The sequence below is a fragment of the Canis lupus genome, chromosome 14, assembly GCF_011100685.1.
Source record: "Canis lupus familiaris isolate Mischka breed German Shepherd chromosome 14, alternate assembly UU_Cfam_GSD_1.0, whole genome shotgun sequence".
NCBI lineage: Eukaryota > Metazoa > Chordata > Mammalia > Carnivora > Canidae > Canis > Canis lupus.
In genome coordinates this window covers 45,175,092-45,194,214 of record NC_049235.1, presented here as the reverse complement: position 1 = coordinate 45,194,214, position 19,123 = coordinate 45,175,092, and the positions used below count along the sequence as shown (strand labels likewise).

The 19,123-nt window shown below is 36.1% G+C and overlaps 1 protein-coding gene across 5 annotated transcripts in view; it reads left to right on the top strand.

Annotated features, from left to right (window-relative positions):
- The window catches only part of NT5C3A (5'-nucleotidase, cytosolic IIIA), a 55,551-nt gene extending 36,995 nt beyond the window's left edge, over positions 1-18,556 (top strand). For 3 of the 5 annotated variants that reach the window (XM_038557290.1, XM_038557291.1, XM_038557289.1), the window contains exons 2-10: positions 1,032-1,086; positions 8,098-8,196; positions 10,165-10,234; positions 11,723-11,769; positions 12,490-12,575; positions 14,000-14,089; positions 15,991-16,153; positions 17,055-17,255; positions 17,777-18,556. In XM_038557290.1, the coding sequence (XP_038413218.1) occupies positions 1,051-1,086; positions 8,098-8,196; positions 10,165-10,234; positions 11,723-11,769; positions 12,490-12,575; positions 14,000-14,089; positions 15,991-16,153; positions 17,055-17,255; positions 17,777-17,878 (894 nt within the window). In that variant the 5' untranslated portion in view covers positions 1,032-1,050 and the 3' untranslated portion in view covers positions 17,879-18,556. The remainder of the gene's footprint in view (positions 1-1,031; positions 1,087-8,097; positions 8,197-10,164; positions 10,235-11,722; positions 11,770-12,489; positions 12,576-13,999; positions 14,090-15,990; positions 16,154-17,054; positions 17,256-17,776) is intronic. The other 2 variants (XM_038557288.1, XM_038557292.1) reach the window with 1 other exon arrangement.
- Positions 18,557-19,123: the final 567 nt, after the last annotated feature.

Sequence of the window (19,123 nt, the reverse complement as noted above, 5' to 3'; positions counted from 1 at the left end):
CTCTCTCTCTCTCTCTCTGTGACTATCATAAGTAAATAAAAATTTTTTAAAAATTAAAAAAAAAAAACTATCACGTACTTATTTTGGGCCAGACACTGCTAGATTCAGATACTGACTCAGATAGAAGTCACATCATTTCACAAAATTAGAGTTTAATATGGGAAAATTGAAGACTAAACTTGGCTTATGTGCATTATGTTTCTCTTTATGTTCTATTCATATCTTCCTTCATTGATTCAGTAATAATATTACATAATTTTCCCACAGACTTCATCCTTATATGTAGAGAAAATGTTGATAAAATATTCTTGTAAATAAAGCTTTTTCTTACAATTACAAACTTCACTTTAACTCTTTACTTAAATCTTATCAATGCTATATAAGTTCTTTTTTTTTAATTTTTTAAAATTTTATTCATGAGAGACACAGAGAGAGAGGCAGAGACAGAGGCAGGCTCCATGCAAGGAGCCCGACCGATGTAGGACTCGATCCCAGATCCCGGGATCACACCCTGAGCTGAAGGCAAACGCTCAACCACTGAGCCACCCAGGTGTCCCAACACTTTATAAGTTCTTACAGGGCAGCCTGGGTGGTTCAGCGGTTTAGTGCCACCTTTAGCCGAGGGCATGATCCTGGAGAGCTGGGATCAAATCCCATGTTAGGCTCCCTGCATGGAGCCTGCTTCTCCCTCTGCCTGTGTCTGTATGTCTGTCTGTCTGTCTCTCTCTCTCTCTCTGTGTCTCTATGAATAAATAAATGATCTTTAAAAAAATAAACACTATTAAAAAGAAAAGTTCCCATAGGAGAGCGCAAATTTTTCATACAAAATTTTTAACTCCAAAGTTTGTAAGACAGAGAGGAAATCTTTGCTGAGCTTCTTAGGTAAGAAATAGAGGTGCCTTCGTATTTATGTCAAACCAGAAATACCACCTTACTATGTCATTAACCTACAGGAACAGCCTGAAATATATATACGTCACGTGTACTTTTTTTCTCTCTCTTTTACTGTGACATCACCTGGGGAAATCCAGAAGATTGGATAACCAAGAAATGCCTAATCAAGATTCTGCTGTACATGTGAAAATGGTGGGTATTTGAGTATTTCCAGTTCCATTTATTAATGGTGAACCTTCACCACTTTTACCTTTGTCTCTAAACAGATCATTAATTATGGGACTGTACCTTTATATAGGTCTTTCTTCACAGTGTTTGATACACAATAGAACCTCAACTGTTTGTATAATTGGATTTCACCTTACCTTAGAAAAAAATTTTTTGCTTGAAATACGTGTATTAGTGTTTCTCAGCATGTAAAATGGTTACCCCATTCCTTTTTGTGCTAAATTTTCCTTGCTCAGCAATAACACAAATTATATAGCATGAGATGCGTTAACTTCTGAATTAAAATGACAAATGTTTAAATTTTTAAAATTAAAAACTTCTTGTATAATACTAGAGTTCATTGCATTATTGCCATTAGAATGAGGAAGGAAGAATATAGCCTTTGGAGTCAGAACTGACTTCAGCTGTTAATTTAGTCTTTAAGAGCTGTGATACCCTTGAATGAGGGTGACAATCTCACCTTTAAGAAATTGTATGAAACCACCAAACTCGTGTTTTATTCATATTTTCCCAGCTTTATTGAGATATAACTAACAAAATTGTGAGATATTTGAAGTGTACAGTGTGATGATGTGAGATTTGATATACATTGTGAATCACCTCCCCCATCTAGTTAACACATCCATCACCTCACATATTTACCCTTTTTTGGCGGTGGGGGGCCATGGAGAACATTCAAATTCTACTCTATTAGCAAATTTCAGTTATACAATAGAGTTATAGTTATAGTTATAGTTACAGTTATAAACTATAGTCATCATAGCATACATTGGATTTTCATACCTTATTCATCTTGTAAATGAAATATTCTTATTCATATTTAATGAAAAAGTATGTAAAGTGCCTAATAGCACACAGTAAGCACTCAGTAAATGTCAATTTCATGTTATGTTAGTGAGTGTTTTAACTATGCAAATGCATTTATTTGTATGTGTAGAAAAAATTATATCTGTTTTCCATATTCACAGTGGTAAAATCCTAAAAATCACAATTTTTCCCTCTCTTTTAAAGAGGACAACTGCCCCCATGATCACCTTATATTTTCTCTTTGTTGTTTTGTTGCCATTCTTTCTCTTCTCTTGTATTTTCTTCTTCTTTCTTTCTAGTTTTCTTTTCATTTGAGCCCAAAAACCAGAACATGACTTAGCATGCAAACAGCTTTGTATCACAATTAATAAATCTCTTGTTCAGCTTAGCTGTCCTCAACCAGCCTGTGACAGGAGGTGAAAGATGCCTCAAAGTGCTGATTAAGCTGCCATCGATGTAGTTATTGCTGTTAGGATGGAACATATGAAATTGCTGTGCGTTTTTATGTTGAATAGTCCAACGTTGGCAGTTTCATTTGGTTCAGCTTAATACATCAGCATGATCTCTGCTTCCATTGCATGATTAACACTGAAATTTATCTCTGATATATAAAGTTACATGAATCTAAACTTTTGTGTGTGTGTGTGAGTTGATGATTTTTAACCAAAATGAATACAAGTGATGTAGGAATGTCCTACCATGTACATGGGTGTTACTTGGGTCCCATCTCTAACATGTCTCTTTGGAAGTAAGTAGCACTGTAGTTAACCCACAAAGAGACTGTTGAAGGAAAACCAGCCCCTAAATGGTACATAAATATATACACATATATATATGTATATTATATTTTCTATCATTGCATTAAGTTGCATAGTTTTTAAATTGGAGTTTGGTTTTCTAAAATGTTGGTATATCTTTTAAGTTGGCAGCTCCTTAAGATGCTGTTCTTGGGACACCTGGGTGGCTCAGAGGTTGAGCGTCTGCCTTTGGGCATGATCAGGGATTGAGGGTATGATCCCGGGATTGAGTCCCACATCGGGCTTCCAGCATGGAGGGTGCTTCTCCCTCTGCCTGTGTCTCTGCCTCTCTGTGTGTATGTCTGTGTCTCTCATGAATAAATAAATAAAATCTTAAAAAAAAAAAAAAGATGTTGTTCTTAACTTCTCATAATCTGGCTCCAAATCTCTTTCCATACCTTACACACACAATCTCTCTCCACCACATACACTGAAGTTCTAGGCAGAGCTATTTATCTTTTTCCCACATTTGACCCTGAACTTTGGCTCATGATCTCAGCATATACAAATCCTGCTTCTCTTTGAAAGCCTAACTCAGTTGGCTCTTCCTCTTTTGGCCCTTGCAGAAGTAATTTCAGTTTCTTCTGTTCCTCTTACGTTTTATCTGGACATCTGAGCAATGTATTACTTGTTTGGGCTCCTGTATTACAATCCATGTAAGAGTACATTGTGCCTTGAGTTTAAGATGTTTATCTTACTAAAACCTTTGTATATCTTACAGAGCTGCCTTATACTTAATGACTGTATGTTGAATGAATGAGTTTGGCCTACTCTCCCATAATGTGGAGATGGGGAGACAAAAATGTGGTAGGCAGGGAGAACTGGCTATCACTACACTTTAGTAATGCATAATCTTCTAAATAAATCGTAGAATCATCCATATATGTGAGTGAATATACCAATCTGAATAGGTGGCTTTGGATCTGTACTTTTTATGTAAGTACATGAAAATTGTAGTCCCCACTCCTCTGTACCAACGTAGTTAATGAAGTCTTTTGCTTGGACCAGATATGAACATCGGAAAACAAAAAAAAATATTTCCCCTGAGAACTACAAAGATCCTTAAGTCATTTATTTATTTATTTTTAAAGATTTTATTTATTTATTTATTTATTCATGAGAAACAGAGAGAGAGAGGTAGAGACACAGGCAGAGGGAGAAGCAGGCTCCATGCAGGGAGTCCGATGTGGGACTTGATCCCGGGTCTCCAGGATCGTGACCTGGGCCAAAAGGCGGCGTTAACCCGCTGAGCCACTCAGGCTGCCCATAGGGCATTTAAACTAATGTTTATGTGGGCCATTTTCAGAGAAATACAGGTAAACATTATTAGGACAATTTTGTGACTATACCACGCAGATACTCTGTGATATCCTGTCTCAATATATCTGCAAGATAATCTCAAATAATCAAATATTGTTGTAGAGTTGTGAATAAAACTATATAACCTTGAAATCAACTTCTTCAGAAATCATTGCTTTTTTTTTTTAAGATTTTATTTATTCATGAGAGACACAGAGGGAGGCAAGAGACACAGGCAGAAGGAGAAGCAGGCTCCATGCAGGGAGCCCAGTGCAGGACTTCATCCCGGGTTCACGCCCTGAGGCAAAGGCAGACTCTTAACCACTGAGCCACCCAAGTGCCCCAGAAATCATTGCTTTTTGGTGATGGAAGTAGACTAATGAGATTAGGAGTTCATTCCATCTGCACAAATGCATTTTACAGCCAGAATATATGTATTGTAGGGTTTTGTTAATCATCTTTCGTATTAAGTCAGATTTAGCTCTAGTCAACCAAAAATGCTCTGATTCTTATCAGGAAAGCTTTGCTCCTTTAGCATTTTATAAAATGAATTTATTTTCTTTTGTTTGCAAATGATGGACATTTTTATTTTATTTTTATTTTTTAAGGCTAATTTTTTTTAAAGATTTTATCTTTTTTTTCTTTAACTTTATTTACTTATTCATGAGAGACACAGAGAGGCAGAGGGAGAAGCAGGCTCCATGCAGGGAGCCTCATGTTGGACTTGATCCCGGGATTCCAGGATCACGCCCTGGGCCAAAGGCAGGCGCTAAACCGCTGAGCCACCCAGGGATCCCATGATGGACATTTTTAGCCCCTGTTTATTTACCATAAAATTCTGCTGTAATCGAACTGAGAAGTTTCCGACTACTCAAAATCACTTGCCCTTCAGACTTTAAGTATCATTATTTTAAGTACTACCAAACAAGTGTGGTTTTGTCCAAGAGGAATCCAGAAAAAGGGATCTGAGGAGGTAACAAAAGTATATGATGTATGATGAAATGTATATGCCTGCAGTATACTTCTTAATGTTCTGATATTCTGACATTCTTTGACACATTTCATGTTGTATTGTAAAAATACATTTCTTAGGTTACATTCTAAAATATTTGAGTAAAATACCCAACATCTCAAGTTCCTGAGAAGTATTTATGATATACTTTGGTGACATTGTATGTGTATCATGGAAGCGGGGGGGGGGGGGGGGGGGGGGGGGGGGGGAGGGGGCAGTGTAAATATATGACCATATAACCCGAAACAGCTATAATTATCATTTTAAAATTTCTTGTACCTGTGTTTGCTTTCCTATCATGCTCTCTGTTGCTCTTTCAACTGTTTTATCACTGTGACTTCACTCAGGTGCTATTTGGGTATTCACTGCTTATTTATCAGAAAATGAATGGCTGTTGTACATTCATGTTGTACATCAATGCTTCCAGCCCCTGGTTGTCTTTCAGGCCCTATTGATATTATAATCCAATCTGATAGTTGTTAACCTAGTGGAAACCAGCATACTTTGAAGTAACTTTGATATATTTTCCTATCCATCATCTGAAACAGGTTATCCTATTCTATTTAACTATGGGTGTTCTTTTTTTTTTTTTTTAATTAAATGTATTGTAGGGGATCCCTGGGTGGCTCAGTGGTTAAGCGCCTGCCTTCGGCCCAGGGCGTAATCCTGGAGTCCTGGGATTGAGTCCCATGTTAGGCTCCCTGTGTGGAGCCTGCTTCTCCCTCTGCCTGTGCCTCTGCCTCTGTCTCTCTGTGTCTCTCATAAATAAAATATTCTTAAAAATTAATTAATTAATTAAATGTATTGTAGGATATGATTTGCATGAGACAGGACATCTTTGTCAGTATGGACACACTGAAAAAATATTTAATTTTCTTGGTGAAAATATAGTGACAAACATCTTCTGTTGCTTTTGGTAATGGGTTAGTTATTAAGTCAAACATATGCTAATTACTATGCATCTGCCAGTTAAGGCTGAGGTAGGAGCAGAATTTAATTGTTTGGAGATGAACTTAACTAGTTAAGGTATTTGTAAGGGAGCTATAGAAGTGATACTCCAAAACAGCTACGGTTTCTAAAACTCAACAGGAAAACGTTGTAACTGCTAATCGTCATATCCCTGGCATCTAGTGTCTGATGCAAAGTAGATACAGGTAAATATTTGTTAAGCAAGTTAATGGATTGATGAATGAAGAAAAGGAATGTAGGAATAAGTGCCATATGCTTTTATCATCTTTTGAAAAATTGCTGTAAAATAAATATTTAGATAATCATTATTCTATTGATACCTTTAAAGTCCAGTTAACTTAGAAGAATCACTGTATAAAAGCTAGTTGTATTGCTGGTTATCCTATGCTATTTAAATATGAGTTTTTAAAATTAAGTGTATGGTAGCATCTTTCATTCATGGAGAAAATTTCAACGTTAGCATTTCTCTTTCCCATACACTTCCATATTTATCTTTCAGTCTTAGGAAAACATTTTAGCCTTTTTCCAATTTTCTAATTTTGTCTATTATGCAGAGACAGCATAATCTCCAAGAGACTCAGCTCACTCTTGGAGCAGAGCTATAAGGTTAGGAAATTTTTCATAACCATGTCTGTGATACACATAAAGTATGTTAAAAACGGTGGTAGCATACCCAGAATAAAAGCATATAAAGTAAATAAAAGTTACTGGGTATAAACCAGTATAGAACCTTAATGTCTTTTATACTGTGAAGCTATCAAATGCCCTATAATCTCCTTCCCCCCAGTCTTCTTGTACACATGCTGTAAGAGCACTGTGCCTGTGCATTTTACTCTGATCAGTTTCATTCTCTCTGTGATAGGGTTGAAGAAAGAAACAATATTTAACATTAAATTGTTGAGGAGCACTAAATCCTGAATAAACCAGCCTAGTAGCTACTGAAGCCCAGGTGTTCTAACATGTTTGTTTGTTTTTAAGTAGGCTCCATGCCCAACTTGAATCTTGAACTCCAGACCCCAAGATCAAGAGTCTCATGCTGGTGGTCTCATACTTTTTAGTAGTTATCTTAACTTGAAATAAATCTGTTGTAAAATTTATGCCAAGAACAATGAAATTATTTGGGATATGGTACAATAAAGTAACAAAGATCTTGAAGCACCTTTTCAAGTTAAACATATTTATATTTAAATATAAAGTTAAATATATTTACATATATAATATATAATATTACTTAAATTATTTAAAATATATTTTAATTACCTGTATAAAGATACACTTCTGGGGAATATTCATGTAACATTTGTTACCTTTCTGCTAAGATTTTTTTTTTACATTTTTTTAAGAGGTAAATATGTACGCTAAATCTTAAGCAGAAAGGTATTTGGTTGGTTGGTTTTTTTTTTTAAGTAGGCCCCATGCCAAGTGTGGAGCCCAGCACAGGACTTGAACTCACAACCTGAAATCAAGACCTGAGCTGAGTTCAAGAGTCGGATGTTTGATCAGTTGAGCTACTCAGACACCCCTTAAGCAGAAAGATCTTATAAGAAAACTCTTTATCACAAAGCTCAGTTATTCTCCATTCCACTCTAGGGCTTTATTTTTATTAATGAATTCTGCTAAACTCATTTTTATAACTGTATGAAATAATATTGTTTTAAAAGTCAAATGAAAAAATATATGAGAATGAGATAAACTATGTGCATATACATCCATGTTTGTAATCATAGAAATGAAAATAATGGAAAATAAATTTAAATGTTTACTTATTTACTTCAGGTAGTAGAATTCCTAGCCATGTTTTCTTTTTGTATTTTTCTATTATTTCTGTGGTAACCATGCATGATTTTTATAATTAGAAGAATTATACTTTCTGATAATATATTACAAATACAATTTTGTCTGAATGTTCCAGATGGAAACTGTTGATGTGCTTCCAAATTTTTATGTGTATAAATGGTAATTTGATATGATTTGTTTTTTTAAAAAAATAATACCTCAACATTTTTACATCTTAATATAATCTTCTCAGAATCAAAAGAACCTGGGAAAAGAGGATTAAAAATAGTTAATTAACTTCCTTTTATCTTTTAGATGCCTGAATTCCAAAGAAGTTCAGTTCGAATCAAGAACCCTGCAAGAGTGGAAGAAATTATCTGTGGTCTTATTAAGGGAGGAGCAGCCAAACTTCAGGTGAATAATTATCAAGAAGTCTTTATGATTAAGTCTTTATTTTTAATGTTCAGAGAGACTTATTCATTTCATATTTTGCTTAAAATCTGATTAATATCCCGGAATCCTGATACTGAGTCCCGCATCAGGCTTCCTGCATGGAGCCTGCTTCTCCCTCTGCCTATGTCTCTGCCCCCCTCTCTCTCTGTCTCTCTCTGTCTCTCATGAACGAATAAATAAAATCTTTAAAAAAAAATACTCAAATTTGAGGCACCTGGGTGGTTCAGTTGGTTGAGCATCTGACTCTGATCTCAGCTCAGGTCTTGATCTCAGGGTTGTTAATAAGTTCAAGCCCCACATTGTACTCATGCTAGACATGGAACCTACTTAAGAAAAAAAAAAAGAAGTAAAATAAAATAAATAAAACAATAATGTTCAAATTCAAATTTCAAACCAAGTTCATATTAAGATGTGCTTTATTAGGGGGTAACTGATTTTTTGTTTAATTCTCTCTTTTTAAAGGGATGTCTTAATGCAAATTTAATAATCTGGATATTCAGTAAAAAAAAAATTATTTTTTAAATGTTTTTAAAACATCTTTGAGAAAAGTGTTTAACCCATTCTCCTAAATTTCAAGAACTGGTAAACTATCATGTCGGTATCATTCATTCATTGTTAGAGTTTACCTAAATAGCAAGTTAAATCAAGAATGTAATAGTTTTGGGACATCTGGGTGGCTCATTTGGTTTAAGCAGCTGACTCTTGGTTTCAGCTATCTCACGGGTCCTGAGATCAAGTCCCCTATTGGGCTCCACACTCAGCAGGAAGTCTGCTTGAGAGTCTCTTCCTCTGCTTTCCGCCCCCCACATATGTGCTTTCTCTCCCTCTCTCTCAAATAAATAAATCCTTTTTTAAAAAACAAATGTAATAGTATAAGAACTTCATATAGTTTATTTTGCACAAATGGGATTTTTATGGTAAAAACATGTAATATGAAATCTATTCTCTTAATAAATGTTTAAGCATATAGTATTGTTAATTCTATGTGAATTGTTATACAGCCAATCTCTAGAATTTCCTTACCCTGTATGACTGAAACTGTATAACCATAGAATAGCAACCCCTCATTTCCTTCTCGCCTCAACCCCTGGCCAATGACAACCACCATTCTATTCTGCTTCTATGAGTTTGACTAATTAAATAGCTCACATAAGTGGAATCATAATTTTTCCATCTGTAAGTGGCTTATTTCACTTAACATAATGTTCCCTCAAGGTTCCCATGTTGTAGTATATGAGTCTCCTTCTTTTTAATTGTGAGCTTCATAGAGTTTAACTGCCTCCACTGTATTTTTGTACATTGACCAGGTGGGTTGAAATTGTGCAACATTTTATATCTATCAAGAACACTAGCCCAATCACCTGCAACTGCAAAATTCTATATCAGTTAATCAGCGACAATGCTAGGGCACTTAAGGTATCACTGTGTAATTTAAGATGATTCTCAGGACATAACTATAAGGTGATACCCTAGCATTGCCACCAAATAAAATCTGGTTAATCAGTACAGGAATTTGCAGTTGCAGGAGATAGGGCTGCTGTTCTCAATAGAGAGCTGCATTAGAAAACAGAATGCATGGGGTCCCTGGGTGGCGCAGCGGTTTGGCGCCTGCCTTTGGCCCAGGGCGCGATCCTGGAGACCCGGGATCGAATCCCACATCGGGCTCCCGGTGCATGGAGCCTGCTTCTCCCTCTGCCTATGTCTCTGCCTCTCTCTCTCTCTCTGTGACTATCATAAATAAATAAAAAAATTAAAAAAAGAAAAAAAGAAAACAGAATGCAGAAAGAATGACCTGTAGGTGCGGGGGTGGGGGTGGTGGTTGGAACAGGTCAGGGATTGAGCATAGTCCTGTACCTCCAGAACGGGTGCAGTACATGTCTGGCCTTGGTGGCTGTGTGTTCCATAATATCTTTCTCCCTTTCTTTACAGATAATAACAGACTTTGATATGACACTGAGTAGATTTTCCTATGAAGGGAAAAGATGCCCAACATGTCATTGTAAGTGTGCATTCATAAGCAAATTCATGAAAGTAATTCTTATTTTAAGATCTTTTCTTACCTATAATGATCTATGAGATTGAGGTTTTTTTCTTCTATTTGGACATTGAAAGTGAGAAAACCTGCCTTTTTCTTTTTATATTTTGAGGATTTCCCCCCATGTTATATAAATGGCTATTTTCTTTCTTTTTTTCTTTTTTTCTTTTTTTTTTAATTTATTCATGAGAGAGAGAGAGGCAGAGACACAGGCAGAGGGAGAAGCAGGCTCTATGCAGGGAGCCCGACGTGGGACTCGATCCCAGGTCTCCAGGATCAGGCCCTGGGCCCAGGCAGGCGCTAAACCCCTGAGCCACCTGGGCTGCCCAAAATGGCTATTTTCAAGTATGGTTTTGGTTGCAGATTGAAGACTTCTGAAATTTTTCTCCAAATGTGGTCGGTTCATTATTTGTTCAAGAAATATTTACATGGATTTTAAACATTGGATTAGGGGCAGCCTGGGTGGCTCAGCGGTTTAAGCACCTGCCTTCTGCCCAGGGCGTGATCCTGGAGTCCCAGAATTGAGTCCCACATCAGGCTCCCTGCGTGGAGCCTGCTCCTCCCTCTGCCTGTGTCTCTGCCTCTCTCTCTCTCTCTGTGTCTATCATGAATAAATAAATAAAATCATTAAAAAAAAAAAAAAAGAAACATGTAGAGTCCACTTAACCGTGGATCCTTTTAAAAATAAATAAATAAACATTGGATTAACCTAAAGAAATAGCATTTATCAACCACTCTGGTTTTCTGAGAATGTTACTGAATTTCTTTATTGTTGATATATAAATTTAAGAGTGATTAAATAAATATCAAGCTAAAACGTGTTGCTAGATAAGATACTTTTTCTGTTTTCCCAACTTGGCAATAGGTTTTAAAAATAATACTCTTCAATTTGACAAAGAAGCAGTGGTATAAGGCCTCTCATTTACTGGAGGTGCATATGTAATTTGAGAAATCATTTTGATAATTTATATTAAAACTAATAGAAATCATACCTTTTGACCCAGTAACTCTTTGAAGAATTTCTAATGAAATACTCTCAAATGTAGGAAAAAAGCTTTAGATCCAAAGTTTAGATCTTATGGGATCCCTGGGTGGCTCAGCGGTTTAGCGCCTGCGTTCCATCCAGGGCGTGATCCTGGAGTTCCAAGATTGAGTCCCACGTCAGGCTCCCTGCATGGAGCCTGCTTCTCTCTCTGCCTGTGTCTCTGTCTCTGTCTCTCTCTCTCTCTGTGTCTCTCATGAATAAAATCGTAACAAAACAAAGTTTAGATTTTAAAACCATTAGATTTTTCTAGGAATGCCACGTGTATTATAGCACTTAGGCCAAGAGTTGTAATGTCCATGCTATTGGACTTGACATTTAAACTTAAAAGAAAAGTAGTAAGTTATTTAAAGTAGTGGTAGCATCAATCAGAATATTACTTTTAATGCTAGTTTGCTTTCACTCTTCAGATGTCATTGACAACAGTAAGCTGGTTACAGATGAATGTCGAAAAAAGGTAAATACTAACAGTAATGCAGAGTTACTTGGAGACCTCATTAGCCTTTTTGCCTGAGAATTTCTTCAGGTTCATTCACACAAACAATGGATATAAAGTGCCTCTAACCGTACATCGCACATAGCAAACACTGAATAAATGTTAGTTTTATTGTGTGGGCTATATACAGTATACATTATTTTAAAGAAAAAAATAACTTTTTAACAAAAACAATAAAATTTACATAAAAAAGTTTTAATTGATTATCAAAATATTTTGGTGTCCTAACTTCGGCTGTACATTAAAACAAAAGTACTTTGGTTTTGTGTAGGTTTTGCTCCTTTAAATTAACTAGAATGTTGCCTCAGTTCTCTTCTATCCTTAAGTATCTGTTTGTGTCTGTGTTCACACAGGACACCAAAGGTGAATCAAATTTAATACTTTCATATGAAAACAAAAGGGTTTTTTTGTACTAATAATTTGATTATTAGTCAGTTTCGCTGAATTGCTAACCAGAAAGTACTTAAAAAAAGAGTTTTTTTGCAGATATATTTTATTACATGTAAACTGGATCAACAAAGATCTCTTCACTTGATATATGCATTAGCTAGGTACTCATGCTCTAATCTTCAACAACAGTTAATGGAAACCATTTGTTTACATCATTTTGCTTTCTGTAAAACTAAGCAGTTGAAGGACAAGTGTGTCATCCTCATGATTAAGTTATTCATTTATTTCTAGTTACTGCAACTAAAGGAAAAATATTATGCTATTGAAATTGATCCTGTTCTTACCATGGAAGAGAAGTATCCCTATATGGTAGAATGGTAAGTGTGTATCAGGCAATGGGAGGGTTAAAAATATAATAAAATAACATTGCAGTTACAACTAATGGCTTCTTTTCCCCCTGTACTGTATATAATAGATGCATAAATTATCCAGTGAGTTAGAGCAGTGATTAAATATAACAAAATGAACTATAATTTTCTAAGCACTCTAACAGTCTAGAATTTGTTTTGTCTTGTTTTTTTTTTAAGATGAAGGTCAGTGTGGATAAATTTAAGATCCTGTGCTTAAGCCTTAAATTAAAAACAAGCACTTTTTTTTTAAGTATATGGACAAAATGTAGCTGAATGTGTAAAGAAAAAGAATTGGGATTTAAATCGACTGTGAACTGAGTAGGAGCCTACAGGTGGACATAGTTGCTGAGAAATGGACCCCCTGGTACTGACTGCATTAATGGAAATGCAGCCTTCCAAGCAGACCACACTGAAGTTGAGTCTAGAGAGAATGCTCTTAAGAGACATGTTGACAAACTTAGAATGTGCCAGAAGAGCCCACTAAGAAAGTCCCAGGAACTGGAACCATTCCATTTGGGGAAGATTTCACGTAAATGAGAAAGCTGTTATTTGAGAAGCAACAACTGTGGTTTTAGAATCTTAAGAGACCAGGATTGATATTATTTATCTTCCTTATACTGTGACCTAACCTGAATACCTTGCACACTTAATGTTGATGCTACAAAATGTTGAAAAGTTGGATTGAGGCCACATACCTGAGGAAACAGAGCTGGGAGTAGACTTGCAAGTTTCAAGAAGAATGATTTCAGCATAATGAAAAAAAGGACTGTCCAGTAATGAGAATTTTCTAGCAATAATATAAGCTTCCTTGGCAGAGTTCACTAACCTGAGGGGAGCTGACCGAGAGTGGAGGGTCACTTAGGAATATTTTAAGTGTAAGGGCTTCTGGATATCAGGTGGAGAGGTTCTAAAGGTCTCTTACTGAGATGCAGTGATTATAAGTGTTTTGATATGATTATAAAGCATCCATATATCAAACTTGTCACTAGGTTAGCATCTTCAGTACTTAGGTATTTCACAATGATTCAGACTACAAACACATGAAACAAACAGCTTTGCTCTAATTCTTCTTGTAATCAGAGAAATGATTATGCCTCCTTATCTGTAGACTGAGGAAAGGTTTACATGTAGTATCCGTTCTTTATCTTATTAACAGATTTAAACTGAGACTTTGGAGAGAACTGGGAAATGCAGTAAGAACGTGTTCTATTACATTTTGAGACACATAGGACATACATTCATTAGCGATGAATTTAAATTTCTGAAATTTAAGTCCAAAGTATGATGAATGAAATACTGCATTATCTGTCACTGAAGAATGCTTTTTAATGAAGATGATAGTTTTAATTTGCTTTAATTGATAATTCTTTTTCTTTCATCATAAACTCCAGGTATACTAAATCACACGGTTTGCTTGTTGAACAGGCTTTACCAAAAGCTAAACTTAAAGAAATTGTAGCAGAATCTGATGTTATGCTCAAGTAAGTTTCTTGGCTGTTAATTGTCTGTAGACTTATATATGTATTCTAAGTATCTGTTTTTATTAAAATAATCTATAACTATATTGCATATAAAAACAGCCGAAATATGACACCTGTCACAGAACAGAGTGAGGTAAGGAATTTAGAACGACATATTAGATCCTAGTATAGGGTATAAGAGCTTTATGGAGTTTAAATTCTTTCTTCTTGGGCATCCTGGGTGCCTCAGCAGTTTAGCGTCACCTTCAGCCCAGTGTGTGATCCTGGAGTCCTGGGATGGAGTCCCACGTCAGGCTCCCTGCATGGAGCCTGCTTCTCCCTCTGCCTGTGTCTCTACTTCTCTCTCTCTCTCTCTCGTGAATGAATAAATAAAATCTTCAAAATAAAATTAAAAAAAAAAACTCTTTCTTTTCTTTTTTTTAAGTAGGCTCCATGCCCAGCGTGGAGCCCAACACAGGGCTTGAACTCACAACTAAGGTTAAGTCAGATGCTCAACCGACTGAGCCACTCACACACCCCGAAATTTAAGTTCTAATCTACATTTCCTTTCTCCACACTGAAAATTTCAAGAGTAGGGGCACCTGGCTGGCTCATTTGGAAGAGCATATGACTCTTGATCTCAGGGTCATGAGTTTAAGCCCCATATTGGGTGTAGAGATTCTTAAATAAATAATACTTTAAAAGAAATTCAAGACCAATGTTAGAAATTTATGAAACCAAGACCATTTTGAAATTTTTTAACACCACTTTTGAAAGACATAAAATATAAAAAGAATGTTTATAAATCAAGAAAAAAAAGTTTATAAATCAAGAAAAAAATATTTTGCTCAGTACCCTGTTTATGAAGTTACATGAATCTACTTTCTGTATTCTCAAACTTCCTTGAAAACTATCTCTAGGAAAGGAAATATGATTTAGCAAACAAAAATATTTGTAACACATGAATGATAAGATAAAAATATTTTTAAGCTTCTTCTGTTACCACCTCTAACAGTTTTCAACTCATTAGGTAAATATGATGAGGCCATGTTTTTTTCTATTTTCTTTCTTTTTCTTTTTCTTTTTTTTTTTTGGATGCTACATTTTAAGGTGATCTACTTCTGAGGAGGAGGAGGAGAGGAAGCATATGTCAGAAAGCATGTGAGGACAGCTAGTATTTTATACCTTTGTAGGTAGCTTAACCTGTAACCCAGGAAGAGTAAAAAGGAAAGAAACTTAGATTAATAATATTACCTACAGCTGCTGCACTTTAGGTAGGAGAGATGCCAGATGTAAAGAGAATGCAGCTCAGTTCCTACCTCCTCTGCTTTTCTAAGAGAAAGTAGTTGAGCAGGATGGCAAGCAGGAAGTGCTCCAATTCACCAGTTCACCCTAAATGGGTTTTTCAGGGTCTGGTTTTTCAAGATGTGGTTCATTATTTGCTGTTAAATGCTGTAAACTGTGAACTGTAGACTTATATCCATATTTAATTTGAATCTAAATCATCTAATTTGTACTCTTAAAAATATTAAAAGGAGGGCAGCCCAGATGGCTCAGCAGTTTAGCGCCCGCCTTCGGTCCAGGGCATGATTCTGGAGACCCGGGATTGAGTCCCACATCAGGCTCCCTGCATGGAGCCTGCTTCTCCCTCTGCCTGTGTCTCTGCCTCTCTCTCTCTCTGTGTCTATCATGAATAAATAAATAAAAATAGTTTTTAAAAAATTAAAAGGAATGCAAAGAGTTAACTGTTTGAGAATCTTGCACTAGTGTTATAGACTTGGATAACCATGCTTTTCGGGAATATCTGAAAAGGGAATATAAATGAGCCATGGAATTAGGTAGACATGTTTTACTTTTTTTTTCTAGGTGAAAAGGAGATATATTTTCCTCTTTAACAATCAGTTCCTACCTCCATCTTGCAGGGAAGGGTATGAGAATTTCTTTGATAAACTTCAAGAATATGGTATCCCTGTGTTCATATTTTCGGCTGGTATTGGTGATATACTAGAGGAGGTGATCCATCAAGCTGGCGTTTATCACCCAAACATCACAGTAGTGTCCAACTTCATGGATTTTGATGACAATGTAAGAACAGCAAATCATTCTTCATAATTACTATTAAAATCTGAATATATTTAATCATGTAAATGTGTTTATTATTTAATGTATATTCATTAAACTAGGTCACTCAGTAGGCCTACTGTGGGACTCATCATCTCCTAGTGTTATATACATGTCCATGTTTTAAAAATAATATGCTTTTCTTAAACTCTTGCTTCCCAAGCTATAGACTAATATTAAAATTAGAAAAAGTTTGTTTAATGTCATTCAGTGCAGCAACTCTGAATTCAGACAACATCCATAGGTGGAAAAAAAAAAGAATTAGAACTGATACTATTTGAACAGGCTCTTCTAATTAAAACAGTACATTGTAGGGGCAGCCCCGGTGGCGCAGCGGTTTGGCACTGCCTGCAGCCTGGGGTGTGATCCTGGAGACCCAGAATCGAGTCCCACATCGGGCTCCCTGCATGGAGCTTGCTTCTCCCTCTGCCTGTGTCTCTGCCTCTCTCTCTCTGTGTCTATGAATAAATAAATAAAAATGTTAAAAAAAAAAAAAACAGTACATTGTGATATACATTTCCAGTTAGGAATCAAATGAAAAGTAAAGATTGGATTTTCAATTTATTGTGTTTGACATTTAAAGTAGTCTCCAGGGATCCCTGGGTGGCGCAGCGGTTTGGCGCCTGCCTTTGGCCCAGGGCGCGATCCTGGAGATCCGGGATCGAATCCCACGTCGGGCTCCCGGTGCGTGGAGCCTGCTTCTCCCTCTGCCTGTGTCTCTGCCTCTCTCTCTCTCACTGTTGCCTATCATAAATAAAAAAAAAAAAAATAAAGTAGTCTCTAGAAAGTCATTAACTTCTCAGAGCCCTCCTTACTTATCATGAATGTGAAAAAAAAAAACAAATAGAATTTATGTTTTTTATAGGGGGTGCTAAAAGGATTTAAAGGCGAACTAATTCATGTATTTAACAAACATGATGGTGCCTTGAAGAACACAGAATATTTCAATCGACTAAAAGACAATAGCAACATCATTCTGCTGGGAGATTCCCAAGGGGACATAAGAATGGCAGATGGAGTAGCCAACGTTGAACATATCCTGAAAATTGGATATCTAAACGATAGAGTAAGTATATAGATCTGTCATGTAATTTTTTTGTAAGAAAAATAAGGGTGGAACTTAATAGGCAGTTGTTAACTATACATGTATGAGAAAGTAGAGACATTTTGATTGCTCTTTATCCCTTTGTTTTGGTGTAGTTAAGGGAGTTGGGATGCACATGTGTACTGTCGGTACTGGGATGGCTTCTTTGGCCTCTCCCCACTAGAAACCTCTCCTGCTCCTTAATCTTGAGAGTGTAAAATGTCTCCAATGTTACCAGGTGTTGCTTGGGCACAGTCTCCCCAGTTGAGAACCACTTACCTAGAGAGAAATGACTTTGGAAGTAAAGCCACCCTGTGGGATAATTTCTATGTCCATGAGTCTTAAAAGTTTGAAAGTATTTCTTCATTTCAGAAGTTTTATGAAAGTAAATTAAATTTACTACATTTTGCCCAAAAGATTGAACCTAACAATGAGATTAACACTGAAACTATTTACTTCTCCTTCCTGCATATCCATCTAATTTTTCTGTTGTTGTTGATTAGGTTGATGAGCTTTTAGAAAAGTATATGGACTCTTATGACATTGTTCTAGTAAAAGACGAGTCATTGGATGTAGCCAACTCTATCTTACAGAAGATTCTATAAACAAGCATTCTTCAAGAAGACCTCTCACCTGTGGGTGCAATTGATGCAAGAACTGCTCACCTATTCATCTTGCTGAAAGACTTCTATTTATAATGCGTTATTGCTTTTAAAGTTTTTTCTCTCTGTTACTGAGGTATTTTCGGACATTGAATCCATCAACTGGAAGCTCCTTTTTTTTCCTCATTTCTCTCAACACACTCCTCAACTATATTTTTTAACAGATTTAAAAAGAAAATCATAAAGCCAAAATTTGAAAAATAACTCCCTGCATTTCCAGAGTGAATTTTGTAATGTTATCATGAGGTTTTTGAGGAAACTTTTTACTCTGGGAGAGTTTGTATAAGTTTAAAAAGAAATTTTATGAAATGGTGAAATAATGTGCATGATTTTAAGTTGCCATTTTTGTAATTTGGGTGACTTATGTTGATGATATCACCATCTCCTTAAATTGTGTTATGTTTGGTTATTTCGTTTTGTGAAAGTCAGTATTAACCAGAAAATATTGGCACTCAGTGTTTGAAAATATTGGCACTCAGTTTGGTATCCACATGTCTGTCACTAATCATTACAAAATGTTCTGTATGGAAGCACTGATGATACACATGAAATGCAAAGCCTTTTTAAATTGTACTGTCAAGAAAATTATTAATCATTTATTCAACAAATATTTATTAAGCACCTGCTGTGTTTTTCCTGTGTCTGTGTTGGGGGTGTGGGGGGCTGTGGGATGAGTCCAAGTGTCATGGTCATAATGTCTATTTAGAGTGAATATTTTTAAACTTAAAATTAAAAGTTTAAGGATAGATAGTTGCAGAAGAAATGAATTAACCCTTCAGAAAATGGTGGGGACAGGGAAAATCGTTATCCCTCATTGAAAGTACCGGTAAAAGAGAGTACTTTGTTTTAAGTCTCGGAGTTTCAGAAATAGGCCACAGGCAGGGAACAAAGTGTAGCTGGGTCTCCTGTCAACTAAAACTGAGTATGCTAAATTAGGAACCAACATTCCTGTCTTCAGTCTGACTTCCCATTCCAAATTTCTGCTGCCCAATAATTGGTTTCCACAAGGTTTAGACTTGCCATTGTGATAAATTTGACCCTGACTCTATTTCACTCCAGAGTCTACAAGCTGCTAATTCCTTAAAGCATCTGAGCTGTGATACAGAGCATGTTCCAACTAGTACTGGACATCCAGTGCAGTCTGCAGTCTCTAGTACAATTTGATGTGGCAGGTAGGCAAGGTCTTGC